The sequence below is a fragment of the Ostrea edulis genome, chromosome 9 (assembly GCF_947568905.1).
Source record: "Ostrea edulis chromosome 9, xbOstEdul1.1, whole genome shotgun sequence".
Classification (NCBI taxonomy): Eukaryota; Metazoa; Mollusca; class Bivalvia; order Ostreida; family Ostreidae; genus Ostrea; species Ostrea edulis.
Window position 1 is genome coordinate 60003182 of NC_079172.1, and position 18866 is coordinate 60022047.

Genomic DNA, 18866 nt, shown 5'->3' on the forward strand with positions numbered 1-18866 from the left:
TATTCGCAAAATGAGACTTGAAGCGAGAGGTGTCCAAAATCTAGTTAGGTACCTTGTGGTATTATTAAGGAGGGGGTGACTCATGTATGAAACAAGTGCCTGTACTCCTTGTGTAGTACATACAACAGCGTGGTACACAGAAGTTGTGTTCAATGTACACTGCATAGACAGCAACAGTTTATATCTACACATTAAATAAATATTTACAGTGTTCTGCATAGAATATATAATATACTTACACATGGTTTTGCTTGCATGTATACGATTGCTACAAATCATATTCTTTAAAGTCAATTTGGTGTGTATTTGTCACACTCTGTGCTGCAATAGTGGCTTGCTTGATGGCCACTTTGTATGGTCCCCGCTTTTTCCTGTTGTAGCGTAATTTAAAATCCTCCAAAAATGGATACAAGTCTGAACACTGAATGTGTGACATGGTGGATGAACCGAACCATGACACATGTGCAAGTTTTCGTATCACGATTCCCCCGTCTCTTTCACTCACACTGATTGACAACACACGCCCCGGCCACCAAGGAAACCCTTTAATTTTCCCCCACACAATATCTCCAACATGAATTGTCCGACCATCGGTCGCTATGCATTTTGGCACATCACGAGTCCGAATTTTCATCATCAGAGATCTGAACACATCTTCATTAGTGGGTGGAGCATCGGCAATATCTTCCCTCTCTTCCTCATCCTCATCCATGGCTGGTTCATCCACAGGTTCAAAATGATCCAAAGGAGAAATCTGCTCCAGTTCATGAGCTAGAGAGATCGACTCTAGTTGATGAGCAGGAGACACCGGTTCTGGTTGATGAGTTGGAGATGGAAGCATGGCCACAGACGAAGGCGGGCCCTCGGGAGACATGGGAATATCCTCATCCTTGAAGTCAAAATCCCGTTCCGATGCAGATGATATCACAGAATACTTGTCTGTGTCTATTATCACATATTTATCATGGCCTTCCGAGCGTGAACTGGTTATAGAGTTACTAAGACTGTTTGGATTATTCAAAGTCACTACATAATCATGATTGGCATGCAAGAAGTAGTCTGTGTGTTTTTCACTAAGGTTATCATAATACACAGGAGGTTTGTCTTGAGAATCCACACAATCTACAATATCCTGCGACACTTCCTGGCTTTCAGCTTCTGGCATGGATTCCTCGCTGACTCTCATCACAAGTCCAGTCACATTGTCGTTGACATCTTCACTGAGAGAGTCCTCCTCCTTCGTGTTCTCTTCCAGCTTCTTGGGGCTTTTCTCCACAGAATCGACACTCAGACGTTCGCGGCTCCTCAGCTTGTACTCCTTTTTGTGAACCTGTTCACTACTTTTTGTCCGCACAGTACGTTTTGGTGAAATGTTCTCTGGGATATTCTGCTTCAATGATACATTCAAATTATTAACATTTTCGATATTGTTTGTTGCATTATCTCGTCTTGGTGATAGTCCTTTATTCTGCCGCCATGTGTACAACAGCCTTGGTCTCTGAGCAACAACGTCATTTTGATTTTCCATTGAACTTTCCAGATTCTCATCCACACCCTCTGAGGACGCATTTTGATTTTTTTCCTCATTATCTCCATGCTTATGTTTATGTTTGCGTTTATGTTTTTTGTGATGACTAGTGACATTTTCATTGCTATTTTCAAGTTCTTTTGGGGGCTCTTCCTCCACGTGTTTTGTACGATCCTTTGTTTTGCGGAGATTCCGTTTACTAGTTCTCCTGTTTTTGTCCTGCTCTAGAGCACTGTCCTCTTTCACAGATTCAACCTTTCCTTTTGATTTAGAAGTTGTCCCATCTACCTCGTCATGCAGACGTGGCGGAATCTTCAACACAGTGCCCTCACCAATAGATATCTTAATGAACGGACTCGAGCGTGTTAAGCCGGAGTTTTTGTTATTGTCTGCAGGCTTGCTGTTGTTCGGAGGATCCTTATTTTGGACGGAACGCCTCCGCAGGCCTTCTCGTAGTGACTGTTGAGGTACTTGGTTCTTTTGAGTGCCCTGTTTCACAATCTGCTGAACTGGCATAATGCCCTTTTCAGTCTCTTGACATACAGCTTTACATTTGCTACACAACGTAGATCGAGGGCGCAAACGTATACTGCGTGCAGGACGGTCCTTACTGGACCGCAAGAAGAATTTGTTTACATGTTGCTCGTTTCCCTGTGTATAAGTGTGTCTAAAACCTGTCGCTGACACCTCTACATCCTGATCTGCATTGTTATTGACACCGGGTGCATTTGGGTCGCCTTTTGAATTGTCCCCATTAGCGGAGAAAGGCACGCATATGCCATGTGGCAGGTTTCTGAAACAAATTAAAACAAAGGAATATGACGCATTAAGGCTAATTTCATATCGTGTAAGCGTAAAATTCAGCAGATGGTTTAGAAAGTAGTGTCATAACAAGAAATTTTGCTTGTGTTTATAACGTTGGTTCTAGCTACCTTTTATTTATATCCAATAAAATACCCTTGAAAAGTTTAGCACCATATTCTAAGCATACAACTAAAACGTCATCAATGGCATCCTCGATTGTTATAGGCAATTTCATGCCTTTTGAAATTGCCCCAGGTCTTCTTCTTAGCTCCGCCATTTTTCGAGGTCTCCATTAAGATTTTTCGCGCATGCGTAAACAATACGTTACTTTTAATTTTTGCTTCTTCAACTGTATATTTCAGGTTTCTATCGTAATGAGCGTACTAGAGTTACATAGAATACGATTGGCTATGTAACAGATCTCTAACCTTTCCCAGATTACGCATTTTTCAAGATTTGTGTACACAACCATACCAATCCAAGAAAGATAACTCTTGAAATTGAACCAATTTCATAGACGGATCCAACTTTTTATTTCATTATTTTTTTTATATTTTTTAAATCGTTTCATGTGTTTAGTCTCCTTCTTATTTACGTACGGTAACAGTTTTTCCTTATATTCAATTTATATTTCTTAAGGTATCCAATGTATAACGAAAGGATAATGAACAATTTTGAAGGATTTAAAACTGACATAGTTTAAGTGAAGTAGATGAAATTCACATGTAAAAGGTGACCTTTATTGCACCTGAGACCTTTTTGAAAAGTCATCGGTCCTTTGTACAAATTGTTTAAAAATCTAATTTTCTAAAAATATGTGTGGTAAATTATTCATTTTATTCCATATTTTCATAAAGAGAAAGTGTGTGTAACTTTCTACTAAGAGATTTGTATGAAAATATAATTTCTTTAAAAAATATTTTCATAAAACATGCTCTTCCCATAGACTTAAATGATAAATTATAGGTGAAATAAATCAAGCAATAAACAAAATTTTGAAAATCCCTATGGTTGATTATTTTTGTTTCAAAGTAATACCATGATTACAAAAACCCACCATCCATTTACTAGATATGAAACATCGTTATACATTGAATGTTGTATTGATTTCCCCTGTGTTCTTGTTTTACTCTTGAATTTGGAATTACCACTACACGTTTTTATGTTATGTAACATGATCTTATCACCTCTAGTAGTTACGGTTATAGTTGCTTGGTTTTACGTAGCCTTTCTTCATACAGTCTGCTATAAACCAGGCATTAATTAATTTGGTTGTCCTTTTTTCACGTTTTCTATCAAAAAGTGTTTCTTTAGAAATGGATTCCATACTGCATTTGCAAATTTGAGATGAGGTCTCACAAGGCTAGCATACAAAATTAAAAATGTTCTTTTAAACGTTTAGATATTCGAACAATATCCTAGAACAAGAGGGCCCAGGGGCCACATCGTTCACATTGGACCATATTTAAAGATTGTCCCTATATATTCGCATGCACAACTTTGATCCCCTATTATGGACCCAACCTAACCCCCTGGGGGAGGGGGGACATGATTTAAATAAAGTTGAATCTGCACTATGTTAGGAAGTTTTCATGTAAATGTAAACTTTTCTGGCCCAGTGGTTCTTGAGAAGAAGATTTTTAAAGATTCCCCCCTTTAAATATATTTGTATGTAAAACTTTCATACCATATTGTGTCCCCACCCTACCCTTGGGGGCCGTGATGTTAACAAATTTGAATCTGCACTATTGTCAGGAAGCTTCCATGTAATTGTAAACCTATCTGGCCCAATGGTTGTTGAGAAGATGAGTTTTTAAAGATTTTCCCTATATATTTGCATATAAAACTTTGATCCCCTATTGTGCCCCCCCCCCCCCCCCCCCCCCCCCCCCCCCCCTGATTTCAACAAACTTGAATCTGCACTATGTCAGTAAGCTTTCATGCAAATGTAAACTTTTCTGGTCCAGTGGTTCTAGAGAAAAAATTAATACGCCCGTCATTAGACGCGACGTATCATGTTATGGCGCTGTCCGTGCGTCTGTCCGGCTGGCTGGCTGTCCGTCCGTCCGTCCATCCGGGGTCATGTTTTCCGGACCTTTTTCCTTAACGGATACATGTACAATTTTGAAATTTGGTCACAATATCTCCCTCAGGAATTGTAAGAGTGAGTTTGCATTTCAGCTGGATTGGTCAATCCTTGACCTACTTTAGGGCTATAAAAAGGTCAAACAGTTTTTCGAACTTTTTTTCGTTACAGATAATGCCCTACACATAAGCTTCCTTTCAGAGGAATACAAGTTCAGTTTGCATTTCAATTGGATTGGTCTGTCTGTCCGTGACCTACATTAGGACTAAAAGTATGTCAAACAGTTTTCCGGGCTTTTTTTCATTATGGATACAGATATTGCCCTGATATTTAGTCAAAGGCTTCCTCTCAGAGGAATACAAGTTCAGTTTGCATTTCAGCTGAATTGGTCCATCCTTGACCTACTTTTTTGAAAAAGTAGATCAAACAGTTTTCCGGGCTTTTTTTTTCCATTATGGATACAGATATTGCCCTAATATCTAGTCAAAGGCTTCCTCTCGAAGGAATACAAATTCAATTTGCATTTCAGCTTGATTGGTCCATCCTTGACCTACTTTTTGGGGAAAATAGATCAAACAGTTTTCCGGGCTTTTTTTCATTACAGATACAGATATTGCCCCGATATTTAGTCAAAGGCTTCCTCTAAGAGGAATACAAGCTCAGTTTCTTGAACTGATTTCTTAGAATCTCCTACCCCCTGCAGACTACAATAATGTCTTTCCCCCCAATATTACAGGCAATTGCATTGGATTGGACATGTATGTATACACATGTATACATATATGTGTCATTTATACATGTATGCATATTTTAGAAATATACTTTGCATGATATTAAACATGGTATAGCTGATAAGATTGTTTTCTCTTACACTTAAGGATTTACATGTTCTGAATCACTGTATTACAATGAAAAAAAAGAAAAAGAAAAGATAATTAGTATGATTGATGTAACAGCGTTCATGGTAATGATGAAATATCGGAGAAATTATTAAGAACGTGTACTCTGTTCACTTTCAATCAGCCTCTGGTTGAATCACATTCAGGAGGGGGGGGGGGGGGGGGCAATGTCTTAATTCACTGCTTGTTTCGAACTTCTTGCAAATGTAAATAAGACTCGTGTTACTATTTGTGTACGAGTTTTCGCGTCATGCAGAGGCGGATCTAGATGGGGTTGCAACCTCCACCCTTAGTTGTTAACATTTTCAATAACAGAGATTGTCACTTTGGGGTATGCAATCCACCTCATTTTAAAGAGTAAAGGTACTATCTTGGATTGACACCCTCCTCCTTAAAAGAATTTACCACCTCTGTTACCAAAATGTTTTGTCGATACCTTTTGTCCTTCACTAGTTTTAAATCTAAAGTCGATGACACTTACTACAAACTTTTTTCAAAAATGATAATTAAATATATGCTTTTATAAGTCAAACGAATATAATTTACACGTATGAAATGTAATTTATTCCCATGACTTATCCAGTACAAAAACAAAAGGTAACATTTGTATAGACTACAATAGAGTACCAGGAAAATAGACATACCATTCCGTGCATCCAGTTTTTTTATTTATTTATTTATCTATTTATTTATTTATTTATGTGTTTATTTATTTGTTTATTTATTTGTATAAAAACGAGAACAACTTTCGACATTTACAACATTCAAAGTTCCTTCAATGATTCACCACTGAGATTAGTTCATGTAATAACTACGTTCTTCGATGTTCAAAAGGCTTCATACAATCGATCAAATGATTCATACAACCGAATAATTAATATTAGGCATCAGTATTGTCATAAAGCATAATATATTGACTGTAAACGAATAAATATTTCAGATAGACAGCTTTTTTCCCCCTTTCTTAATTTTATCTTTTTTAGGGGGGGGGGGGTAATTAGTATGAAATAGTCTAAATTTATTGAATTCTGATCTCTACGTGTAATATGCATTTTTTTTTATTCGTTATACACGGGACCTGTTGAATAGAAATCATAAAATGGATAGAAATTCTTTACTTATGATGCATTGTTACAAATCATATTTGGGAGTTACCTCCCTTATTAGATGACGCTAGCGTTTGGAAATGACGAAGAAATTGAAAGCGTGCGAAAGGTCCAGAGGTACGGAGATGTGGATATGTGAAGTAACATTTTTGCGAAAAATCGAATTCAAAGGTTGGTTATAAAACTATTTGCGTTGAAAAATCATAAAGGGTTATTTATAGATATCTGCTGCCTTTGACACAAGGCATAGAAATATATATATCCATATTTTAAAAAAAATAAATAAATGTATGTAACCCTAGCTTAGACTGCTTGCATCCTCGACTAGCGACAACCTTGTTGATTTTATTCGCTTGTGGTTTGTTTTTTGAGTGACGCTAGTGACATTAATTTAAAGAATGGCTTCCTTTTCACCCGAATAGAGGCCATTAATTCATGTTATATTGCACATCTGTAAAACTGTCGGATTGCTTGTAATTAATCAGTTAATGTAAATATTCAAACGGTGTGTAAACTGCCCATCATGTGAATATCGGCGAATATCTATGTTGTTCAGTGTTTATTTTACAGTCAGGGATACATTTAGCCCATGGGAACTCAATTTAACTTGTTAGTGACATAATCCTGACCCCCTCAAGTAGGGATAAAACAAGGAGAATTATAAAAACATATATATGGGAGGAAAATACATTTAAATATTTAAATTGTGATGTGTCCGTAAGCCATAATTTGCTGATGTTGTTGTGCATTGAAACCACAGGTTTGTGAAAACCATATCCTTATTTTAATTAAATTGGTTATTTGTTAAGCTTCTAAAATTCCATCTAGGTTATTATTTTCGTCAGTTCAATATATTTTTTTTTCCATAGCAATTAAGAGAGAATTCTCTGCCAAATTTTGTTAATCTGGCTTAAATAGATTTTAATTAAGAAAATGCAAATGGTGCACCCCTAAATAGTAATTTCTGGAGCGTTATGTTGTTCCACCTACATATTTTAACATTTTTCTAATGAAATAATGATTAAACATTCTAATAGTATGTTTTTATGCAATATAGTATAACATCAGAATGTTGAGATTTTTTCATTAATTAATTTGGTGCTTGAATTTTCACAATCAAGTAAAATAATATAATGAAGCTCTCGTTATATTTTTATATTGAAAATTAAAATTTTGCAAAAAAAAAAAGGAATCAGTTGAAATTTGTAAATTTGAAAAGATCTATTATAGCCTTTATTTGATTTTTGAATGTCATGTATACTGAAATATGATGCTTTACTCCTTAATGAATGTAGAGAACCACAAGTCAACATTTGAATCAAAAGTATACTGGCTCTTCATTATGAGAAACTATTAAAACTTAGGAAGACCAAATACTTTCAGGGAACTGAATTTCAGATTTAAACAATTATGGTTATTTGTATGTTGATGTTATAAGGGAAGTAATTCCCTCTGCCATTGTGTATTGACTTCTGCCTGTTTTACAGAAATTGTCACAGTGGCTTATTGTTAAAATGATGAATTGTAAATCAATTCAGTTTTTTTTACTCATGTGTATTAACAGAACATTTCAGTCATTTTCCAATTCTTAGTAATGTTTTGTGTTGACTCAAAATGTACCGTAGTAGTTAGGGCTATACAGACCGTGGATATCAACCTGGATAGTCCAGTGGTTTGGGCACCTGCCTGGTGGTGCTTGGGTCCCGGGTTCAATTCCGGTCCAGCCATAAATTATCTCCTCTTTACTGGTAGTGACTGCAACTGTCTGTTCATAGGGGGGAAATTTATTTATATGTATTGACAATATATTCTTTCTCTCTCTCTCTCTCTCTCTCTCTCTCTCTCTCTCTATATATATATATATATATATATATATATATATATATATAAATTCAATAAAAAAAGCAGGAAAATATACAGTTCCAAAATATATTTAAATCACTAGCGCTTTCTGGATTTTAACATCCATCCTCAGGTGAATACAAATTAATAATTATTATTAATTTGTATTCACCTGGGGATGGTTGTTAAAATCCAGAAAGCGCTAGTGATTTAAATATATTTTGGAACTGTATATTTTCCTGCTTTTTTTATTGAATTATTTTGACTGTGTGATATCAACTCTTTCTATTTGGATTATATATATATCTGTGTGAGTGAGTGTGTTATCAATGCTTGTTTTGAGGTGTTATTTATATTTAGAAATTCTCCCTTCTTTAAAAGTCATGTGTGAAAATCACCAATAAGATTATAAATGGTCTAGTATTGTGCCCCCAAGCACAATTGTGAGAAATACTAGTGACTGGATTTAATTAATGTTGATACAGAAAGCCATTGATGTCCCATTACCTAACCACTCCAGGATGTGTTTGAAATGAGGGTTTAATTACTGACCAGCACCTGGGTGGTTTTCACAAGAGGGACTTTTGAGTTAATTAGCAGATGGATAGCCTGTGTTAACACTCACTGCACAGGTCACTAAAGTCTGGATGATCTGACAGCTTTTATATAAACACTGATAATTTTAAGCTGCTTAATTCACAAATATTGAGGATGTAAAGAAAGAACACAATTCTGGAAGTCTGACACTGTTGTGGGACCTGTTTAGTTATCTTTAGTTTTGTCAGGATTACTTCAGCTTCGCTTCCTCACAGTTACAAAGTGGAATTTAGTTGTCTAATGCAGGAAGGATTTATTTCTTTATTTCCTGTGTCATTGTAATAGTTCAGGTAAGGGCTTAGTGTAATATGCTATGATGCTCTCTGCTGTGTTTACATTATTGCTTAACTTAAGAGCTTCTGAAATTTGCAGAATAGAAATGTAAAAAGATGATGGAGATAGAATGGTGGAAAAATAAAATCTCGGAGGACATTTATGAGACTTTGCGTAGAAAGGAGCCGTTTCTGCCTACGTACCATGGGCACTCTCCGCAGCTGTGGTTCAGGCGCCACCTGGTGGACTGGCTTGCCATTGTGGTGGAGACCTTTTATCTGAGTGCCGCATCCCAACATTTAGCTGTCTATTTAATGGACTATTTTATGGATAAACTGGAGGTTGATCAAAACCATCTCTATCTTTTGGCAATGGCTTGTCTTTCTATCTCAGGTAAGCTGTTTAATTTGGTGCCATACATTTAGAGGAAGAAGGCAATACATTTAACATTCTGGATAATGCAGGCATTGTATCATCAGTATATAACATCGTGATACATGTGTAACTTATATTTGTCATTAAACTGGAATGATTATCCGAGTGTGGTGTATTGTTTAAAAATGTTTTAAACCCTTATTGTTCTAGTAATTTTCATTCATACATTTAATATATAGGAGGTCGTTTGATTTTATTTGGGAATATGATACTGGAAGGGAATGCTGGACAACTCGCCCTTAAGACAACTCGCCCCCTCTCAGGACAACTCGCCCCTTTTCTTGAGACAACTCGCCCCCAATATCATATATGAATATATTATCACATTTTTTATTTTCATTTTGTGTGTGTGTAATTGTAAATTTTTTTTTACACTTTTAACCCAATAAAGATAGGCCTACGTCTTTTTATTTCACACTTTAACACGGATGGTAAATTCTAATAGAAATTATACACAGATTTAATTATTGCATTTCAGAAAAAATGATCTTTTTCATAATTCATTTGGCAAGGAAAATTATCTTTACTGATCTTCAGGTAATTGATTAAATGTCTCCAATCCTGAGAACAATATTTGGGGGTGGGTTGGAAGGTGTGTGTGTGTGTGTGTGTTTTATCGATAGAGTTATTAAGTATATTAAGTATAAATGTAAAGCATGAATATTCTGATACATGTAATTATCTTTAAATGCGTATCTCAACTAATTCCTGTTGAAAAATCATAAAATCCCCATGTTAGAAACTTTATAACGGCCTTGCTTTACTGATTCTTTTTACGCGGCGATTTCAGAGTGAAAAGTACTCTGATGATGAGTACCTTAACGTTTGAAGTAAATTGATAACAGCTTGGGAGAAATCAAACAATTAGATTTAACAACAGTCGCAGATTATAGATAATTATACTACATCAACCGTAGACCAAGCTAATACTCTCCCTACCAAACGCTCTTACTTGCTTCTGCTGAAATTATATATTTTACATGTACATAAAAGTGGTGATGAATTTGAACCCAAACATTGGATTTTCAGTAAAATATTTCGTCTTGCATAAAAAGACATGAAGTTTGGTGTTTATGTGAACATGTCTTTTTGTCTGTGATGTAGGCCTATATACTATCTATAAGAAATTTATTAATTTTTGCTAGTACACCTCTTTGATTTAGACCAAAAATAATATAATTGTAAACATGTATGATATGAAGGAGAGAGTTATCTTAAGAGAGGGGGCGAGTTGTCTTGAAGGCGAGTTTTCTTAGGGGCGAGTTGTCTTGGGGGTGAGTTGTCCTGATACCCTGGAACTACAAAATAAACAAAATAGATCTAAGAAATCTAATGTCATTAAAATCATTGAAAGTATATTGTGTCATTATGTTCGAATCATGATAAGTATCATATCATGAGGTAGACAGCAATACTCAGGCCTATCTACATATTGTATTTGGATATTTATACATACAAAATATAAATACAAATATTTACTTTACAACTCACCCCTCCCCCTTAAAGTAATATGATTTTGAAAACGAAATGATAATAAAAGTAAACTGCCATAATCATGTGAAGTGAATAACTTTGTAAATTTTAGGTTTAAAAAAAAGTTTTCTTTAACAGTGAAATATGAGGAACAATGTGATCGGACTTTGAGGCTGGGCAGTATGAATGACATGCTGCCCACACACAGTCTTCTGAATGTGGGCTACTCCGCTGCTGATTTGATGAATATGGAGATCACTGTGTTGAACTTCTTTGACTGGTCACTCTCGATCCCAACAGTTGCTCAGTTTGTGCCATATTTTCTGGTGGTTGCAGTTGACGATGGTGACCTGATTGATGGACAACCTCTGTTGTCAAAAACTGCTGTGGAGGAGTGTTTGGAGAGACACACAAAGTATTTCATTGAGATTTCTTTGCAAGGTCAGCATTCTAAATAATGTAACCAAGGCTAATTCAGAAAGCTGTTTCTTTGCCCAATCACCTGAAACAAATCTTCCTGTCTCAATTTTTTTTTTCAAAGTTCTTTAATCACAAAATCTTGTTTTCCTCCCAATTTTATCCAGATTTTGTAGAGACCTGGATAGTTATACCCCCCCCCCCCCCCCCAACATACACACACACACACACACAAATGAAGGGGGGTTGGGATTCTGATATTAACTGATGGTAAGATTTGATTAAAATACTTTCAATTTGGATCAAGATTATTTTTAACATTTGAGAAAGTTTAATGGATATTTTTTCCATTTTGAGGGGGGATAGTTGGGTGTGTGTTATATTGGCATTGTCCAGAGTATATTTTTCTCAATGAGCACCAATGTGCTCTGTGAAGGGGGGGTGGATGGATATGGTATTAGTCCCATTAGTAGTTCTAGGTACCTCATTTTCAAGTAAAGAAATTGGATGTGCTATTTAAAGCTTATTGGGAGAAAAAATGCCTTCCTACCTACCCCCCTACCCGCCCCTCAAACGTTTGATATAGAGTCGTGTAGAGAGGAAACAGAGTAAGCCCAAAATTTGATATAAATAGAGGTCAGCCATTTTAACGGTGTAGGAAAGCAAAAATCCATTTCCCTGGGTCATCTTTTCATTTGTGACTGGTTTCTATAAGGTAGAGTTCTCTCCTTCGATTTCAGCTAAATGTGCTTTAGAAATTGTTATTCTGTGTGTTATTTCATGTGAATTACATTGAAGTTGATGAACATGGCTTTCTGTTGAACAGATCACGTTTTTCGAGATTACGCTTCCTCTCTGATAGCAGCTAGCTGTGTCGCAGCCTCGCGTATCTCACTGCGTCTAACACCGACTTGGCCACAACAGCTACAGCTGATGACAGATTACTTCATTGAGGAACTGTTGCCCTGTGTTAATGTGATGCTGAGGTAAGTTATATACACAAAACCAGTGTAGAATAAGACTGTTAATGTGATGCTGAAGTAAGTTATATACACAAATCTAGTGTAGAATATGACTGTTAGTGTGATGCTGAAGTAAGTTATACACAAATCTAGTGTAGAATATGACTGTTAATGTGACGCTGAAGTAAGTTATATACACAAATCTAGTGTAGAATATGACTGTTAGTGTGATACTGAAGTAAGTTATACACAAATCTCGTGTAGAGTATGACTGTTAGTGTGATGCTGAAGTAAGTTATATACACAAATCTAGTGTAGAGTATGACTGTTAGTGTGATGCTGAAGTAAGTTATATACATACACAAATCTAGTGTAGAATATGACTGTTAATGTGATGCTGAAGTAAGTTATATACACAAATCTAGTGTAGAATATGACTGTTAATGTGATGCTGAAGTAAGTTATACACAAATCTAGTGTAGAATATGACTGTTAATGTGATGCTGAAGTAAGTTATACACAAATCTAGTGTAGAGTATGACTGTTAGTGTGACGCTGAAGTAAGTTATATACACAAATCTAGTGTAGAATATGACTGTTAGTGTGATGCTGAAGTAAGTTATATACAAATCTAGTGTAGAGTCTGACTGTTAATGTGACGCTGAAGTAAGTTATATACACAAATCTAGTGTAGAATATGACTGTTAGTGTGACGCTGAAGTAAGTTATACACAAATCTAGTGTAGAATATGACTGTTAGTGTGACGCTGAAGTAAGTTATATACACAAATCTAGTGTAGAATATGACTGTTAATGTGACGCTGAAGTAAGTTATATACACAAATCTAGTGTAGAATATGACTGTTAGTGTGACGCTGAAGTAAGTTATATACACAAATCTAGTGTAGAATATGACTGTTACATATCAGTAAGTCATAAAATGTATCTGCCAAAGAAATTATACTGGTTTCCTTTTCTGTAAAACTAACATTATATTATTCATGCATCTATTGTGTGTTCAGGATAGGACATGTTGAAATCTTAGGCTTCTGTTGCTGGCCAGTACAATATTCAGGATAGGACATGTTGAAATTTAAGGCTTCTGTTGCTGACCAATACAATGTTCAGGATAGGACATGTTGAAATTTAACTAGGCTTCTGTTGCTGACCTGTACAATGTTCAGGATAGGACTTGTTGAAATCTAAGACAGCTGTTGCCGGTACAATATTCAGGATAGGACATGTTGAAATCTTAGGCTTTTGTTGCTGGTCAGTACAATATTCAGGATAGGACATGTTGAAATCTTAGGCTTCTGTTGCTGACCAGTACCATGTTCATCATAGGACATGTTGAAATTTAAGGCTTCTGTTGCTGACCAATACAATGTTCAGGATAGGATATGTTGGAATTTAACTAAGGCTTCTGTTGCTGACCTGTACAATGTTCAGGATAGGACTTGTTGAAATCTAAGACAGCTGTTGCCGGTACAATATTCAGGATAGGACTTGTTGAAATCTTAGGCTTCTGTTGCTGACCAGTACAATACTCAGGATAGGATATGTTGAAATTTAAGGCTTCTGTTGCTGACCAATACAATGTTCAGGATAGGACATGTTGAAATCTTAGGCTTCTGTTGCTGACCAGTACAATATTCAGGATAGGACATATTGAAATTTAAGGCTTCTGTTGCTGACCAGTACAATATTCAGGATAGGACATGTTGAAATTTAAGCTTCTGTTGCATGTTCAGATTTTGATGCTTGTAATTGATCTGTACAATGTTGTCTGTTATTTGAATTCATTTTGACATGTTTGTCAACTCTTCAAAACTTTTTTTCAGATTTCAAAAGAAAGATCGACAGCTTTCACAGTGTAAATATGTTTCGGCTCCTCAGTTCACCATGGCAACTAATCACTCTCTGTCATACACCCCTGTTGGTTTCTACAATGGCCAGCAGCAGTACTACCCAGCAACCTATGCCAACCCTAAGATGATGGTTTCCCAAGATGGCAAATCGCAATTGTACATGAGTAGGGGGTCCTAACACCAGGTAATATTAATTGCTGAATCAGTGACTACTCTGAACTAATTAATGAACTAATTAAGAGAGATGAAATGGTGTGACCTGTAGCTCAAGTTTAGAGAGATGATCATCACAGATTTATTGTTAAGAAACAATTTTGTGGTTTTGCATTTCAAGTGATGAAAGATTTGTTAGTAGGCAATATTTTTGGTTTTCCTCGATATTTTTTAACATAGTACAGGTAAACTTCGGCATCTCGAACACCGATATGTCAAATACCACGGATGTCTCGAAGTGAGTCGATGGTCCCGGCCAGTTTTACTATATTCATGATTTTTGAAAAAACAGTATCTCGAACACGGAAACCTAGAATACCTGGATTGTCTCGAAGTAGATTTACTGTCCTAAGTGCTTAAAAACACATGCGTTATCTCAAAGTCCAAGAAGTTTCTCCCTCCATTCACTTCACACCTGAAGTACGCAATCATTCCGTTATGCTAATTTTATAGTCAGCTGAGCTTCATGGGACCACTGTGGATAATCACCCCATAAGCTGTTGATTTGGGAGCTTTATCTAATTATCAGACTGGTTGTTTGGAGATGATCATGAAATGCACACTTATACGTAAGATGACACGATAATTCATTAGCACACTGAAATGGGAATTTAATTTTGTCGTATAAAAAACGTGTAACACATGCTATTACAAGTCAAAGTAAACACTAAACACATCAAAGTGATATAGAAATTCAGAATTAAACAATAAAAGACCTTTTTTTAGTATAAATATCAGCACCAACATTCAAAATCTTCAGTATCTGATAAGCAATCTGCATGTAACGAAGGACCCGGTATCCAACCCGGGAGACAGTTGGATTATCTGGCAGTGTTGTAAAAAGGAATCTGAAAGTTCATACAATCGAAACAAAGTTCCAGACTATATGAGAAGTCGAACAAGACTCAGAATCCAAGGCAGCGATATTTCCCGTTTCCGTCTTTGTCATTATTACAGTGATCGGTTTATCATTTACAAAACGCAACACAAATCTGGGTATCTGGATTGCTGATTGAAGGACTTGCATATCTGTATAAGCATGTTTATGTGAACATCTGTTAATTTTTTTAGACAGAGTCACAGACAGTATACAACCTATGGTGCCATAGTGATTCAACGCAGTGCTAGGACGGAGTCACTTCCCTTGACGTTTGGTGCAGTTACCTTTTTTTGTGATTTTGCTATTTGATGTAAAATAATGACACTCTGGTCAGTACCTGTGATTTCTCAAACATTTCTTTGTCTTTGTTCACCCCCATATTTGAGGTAATTGTTTTGTACATGTAGATATCACTGTTTCAATCAATTAAACTTGAAGACCATTTTATGATTAACAAAATTATTCCTGACATTGTAAACTTTTCAGACAGTTGATAGATTGTTGTATGGTCTTTCATTGTACATATGTTCCGTACATATTTTAATTGTTTTATTGTTGTGAAGACGTAACATGCCACATTGTCAAGATCACAATATGTATGCCCGATGTGGTCCATGGTTATATTTATCATTTACAAGTTTTACATCAGCTTGCATTACAGTCAGTGGTGCTCTGCTAAATTTAGATAGTGACCACATTCACATGTACAGTATTGTCAGTAAAGGGAAATAACTCTTGAACTGTAACACTTTCAGTCAACAACATATGTGAGTGTACTTTAGTGAGAAAGCAAGAGAGAGATAAAATATTCAAATTCAGGGATTTTTGACTACTTTCTATTTTACATGTTCAATGTTTTTGTCAGGTTGTCAATGATTTGTTAAAAGTGCATATAATGTTTGTTGGAATAAAAGATAGTTTTATCAAATTTCCTGTGTTTGTACATGTATCTATGGACATTTGTTGGATCAGGAAGATTTGCTGTACATAGTGAAGACTGCTGCATTAACTTTGTAGGACATGTGTTACAAACAAGGAAAACTGTATATGACTGACGATCTCGCATGCCACGTCCAGAATGGGTTCATTTGTCTTGTTGACATTTGAAGTGATCATGTTGATATTTGTATATGACTGACGATCTCACGTGCCACGTCCAGAATGGGTTCGTTTGTCTTGTTGACATTTGAAGTGATCATGTTGATATTTGTATATGACTGACGATCTCGCGTGCCATGTCCAGAATGGGTTCGTTTGTCTTGTTGACATTTGGAGTGATCATGGTGATATTTAGGTCATGGTCGGGAGAAGGATTCTGACGTGGGTTGTTTTCGATGTTATACATACGGTGACAATGTCCCCTTATGTAATGACAATTCGAGATCGGTGTCTCTTCATACGGCCTTGAACTTTTCTTCAATGCTAGATATAAACTCTTTTTAAACCTATCTAGTATCCATGCTAGCACTGACTGCAGTGCCTCTTGTCCTAGTTGTAGCTTTTGGACGGCCTCAGCTATGACCAACAATTGTCTTTCCCAGGGTTCTCGCCTGTATCGGAGATTTTGCCATTTTTGATTGTTTGTAGAAGGCCCGAGTGTTTTCTCGTCAGATGATGGATGCCTTTTTCCATCAGAATTGTTACCCATTATGGTATCATACAGTGTAGAAATGAATGATGGAACAGAACAAAACTATTACAGACTTTGCATAATGTCAAATTTAAAAAATACTTGCATAGATTCACCGGTCCACAAAAATGAACACCCACATATTCCATACATACACATTATATATTTAAGAAATGTCTTTCAGTTTTCACATGGGCATATTGAATTTAAAATGCCGGTGTGAAGAGGCTAGATCGGGGTATATCATCTCTTATACTCTCAAAAACTAAAAAGACATTTCTTATTTCAACATTTTGATAATAAACCCATGTTGTACATTATACATGTATCTAGTGTATTTATATGCAGTAATTAGTCTATTTTTAAAGTTTATAAGACATGGACCTTCATTTTCAGATGATAAACAGTGTTGAGAGAAAATGTAGTAAATGTAAAGATACATGTATATGTAATATCAACAGATGGACTAAACAATTGTAAATAATGGGTTGGTTGGTTGTATATTGTTTATTATCCTGCTTGAGAATTTTACACGCAGGGAGATGTCACCACTGCCGGTGAAGAACTGCAAAATTTAGGCCTATGTTCGGCACATACGGCCTTTGAGCAGGGAGGGATCTTTATTGTGCCACACCTGCTGTACAGTGACACATAGTTTTTGCGGTCTCATCTGAAGGACCACCCTATTTAATCACCTGACAAGCAAGGGGTATTTTGGACTGGGATCCCCACGTGATTGTTAATAATTGTATCACATGAATAATCACTTCCACAAATAATCAACTGTGAGGAAGGAACATAAATTAGCATAATTCGTAAATATGTATTTTGTTCTTTTAATTAGCAGAGGTGTTCAGTTTTTCCATTTATACAGGTTTGAGAGTAACTGATTGATACCTAATTCAAATTTATTTTTTGTGTTCTGCACAGTTACATTATTGCAGTGGCAAATTATCAACATACTGAAATAATTATACCCCCCTACCCCCCGCAACAAAGTTTGGGGGGGGGGGGGTGTTTTACTGGAATCGGGTTGTCTGTCCATCCGTCTTTAGATGCAATGGTTTCAGGGCTCTAAAGCATTACCCTTTCCACCTACAGTCACCATATCATACATATGTACAGACTACCCATGGGACGAAGATGTTCCCTTTTGAATTTGGGGTCAAAGGTCAAGCACACTTAACATTGAAGTAGCAATATGGTTTCTGGGCTCTAAAGCATTATTCTTTCCACCTACAGACACCATATTATACATGTGGACTACCCAATGGACAAAGATGTTTCCTATTGATTTTGGGAGTCAAAAGGTCAAGCGCACTGGACATCGAAGTAGCAATATGGTTTCTGGTCTATAAAGCTTTATCCTTTCCACCTACAGTCACCATATCATACATATGGACTACCCGTGGGTCGAAGATGTTTCCTATCGATTTTGGGGTCGAAAGGTCAAAGGTCAAGTGCACTCCTAGAGAAGAGACTACCCAAGGTTTCATGCCCTTTCTTTTTTACACTCAGGAAAGAGGTCATTAATACATGTACCTATTACCAACACCCTTTGGGAGATTGGGGTAATCAGGGGGGTATTCTTAGTGAGCATTGCTCACGGTACCTCTTGTTTAGTTTTACACAGTGATTGTTTATCATATTATGATATGAATAGGTATATTTCTACGTAGATAATATGTATTTAATTAGCACTTGGTTCTTTCCATGGGGCGCTTAAGTTCATGACTCTCTCCTGTCCAAACCAGCCTAGGATATAGTGCAATTCGTGAATACTGCATTTATGACATGCTTACTGATTTTCATATTATTCATAAATGCCAAGTGAAAGAACTTTATGATAGCTT

General features: G+C 36.2%; 2 protein-coding genes across 2 annotated transcripts in view; one reads left to right on the forward strand and one right to left on the reverse strand.

Annotated features, from left to right (window-relative positions):
* Window positions 1-2806, reverse strand: part of LOC125659374 (PWWP domain-containing protein 2A-like) — an 8347-nt gene extending 5541 nt beyond the window's left edge. Inside the window, exons 1-2 of the mRNA XM_048891027.2 lie at window positions 2461-2806; window positions 240-2321 (exon numbers count right to left, since the gene is read on the reverse strand). Coding sequence (XP_048746984.2) covers window positions 269-2321; window positions 2461-2609 — 2202 coding nt within the window. The 5' untranslated portion in view covers window positions 2610-2806 and the 3' untranslated portion in view covers window positions 240-268. The remainder of the gene's footprint in view (window positions 1-239; window positions 2322-2460) is intronic.
* A 3189-nt stretch (window positions 2807-5995) lies between these two features.
* Window positions 5996-16311, forward strand: LOC125658569 (cyclin-J-like). The gene is made up of 6 exons (XM_048889853.2): window positions 5996-6594; window positions 9235-9528; window positions 11182-11484; window positions 12287-12446; window positions 14264-14474; window positions 15575-16311. Exons 2-5 carry the CDS (start codon window positions 9252-9254, stop codon window positions 14466-14468), a joined length of 945 nt encoding a protein of 314 aa, XP_048745810.2. The 5' UTR covers window positions 5996-6594; window positions 9235-9251; the 3' UTR covers window positions 14469-14474; window positions 15575-16311.
* Window positions 16312-18866: the final 2555 nt, after the last annotated feature.

Excerpts from the sequence above, each read along its gene's own strand:
- LOC125658569 (XM_048889853.2), top strand. The coding sequence starts at position 9,252 with ATGATGGAGATAGAATGGTGGAAAAATAAAATCTCGGAGGACATTTAT. Across the intron at positions 9,529-11,181 it reads GGCTTGTCTTTCTATCTCAG|TGAAATATGAGGAACAATGT; the intron begins GTAAGCTGTTTA and ends TTTCTTTAACAG. Across the intron at positions 11,485-12,286 it reads CATTGAGATTTCTTTGCAAG|ATCACGTTTTTCGAGATTAC; the intron begins GTCAGCATTCTA and ends TCTGTTGAACAG.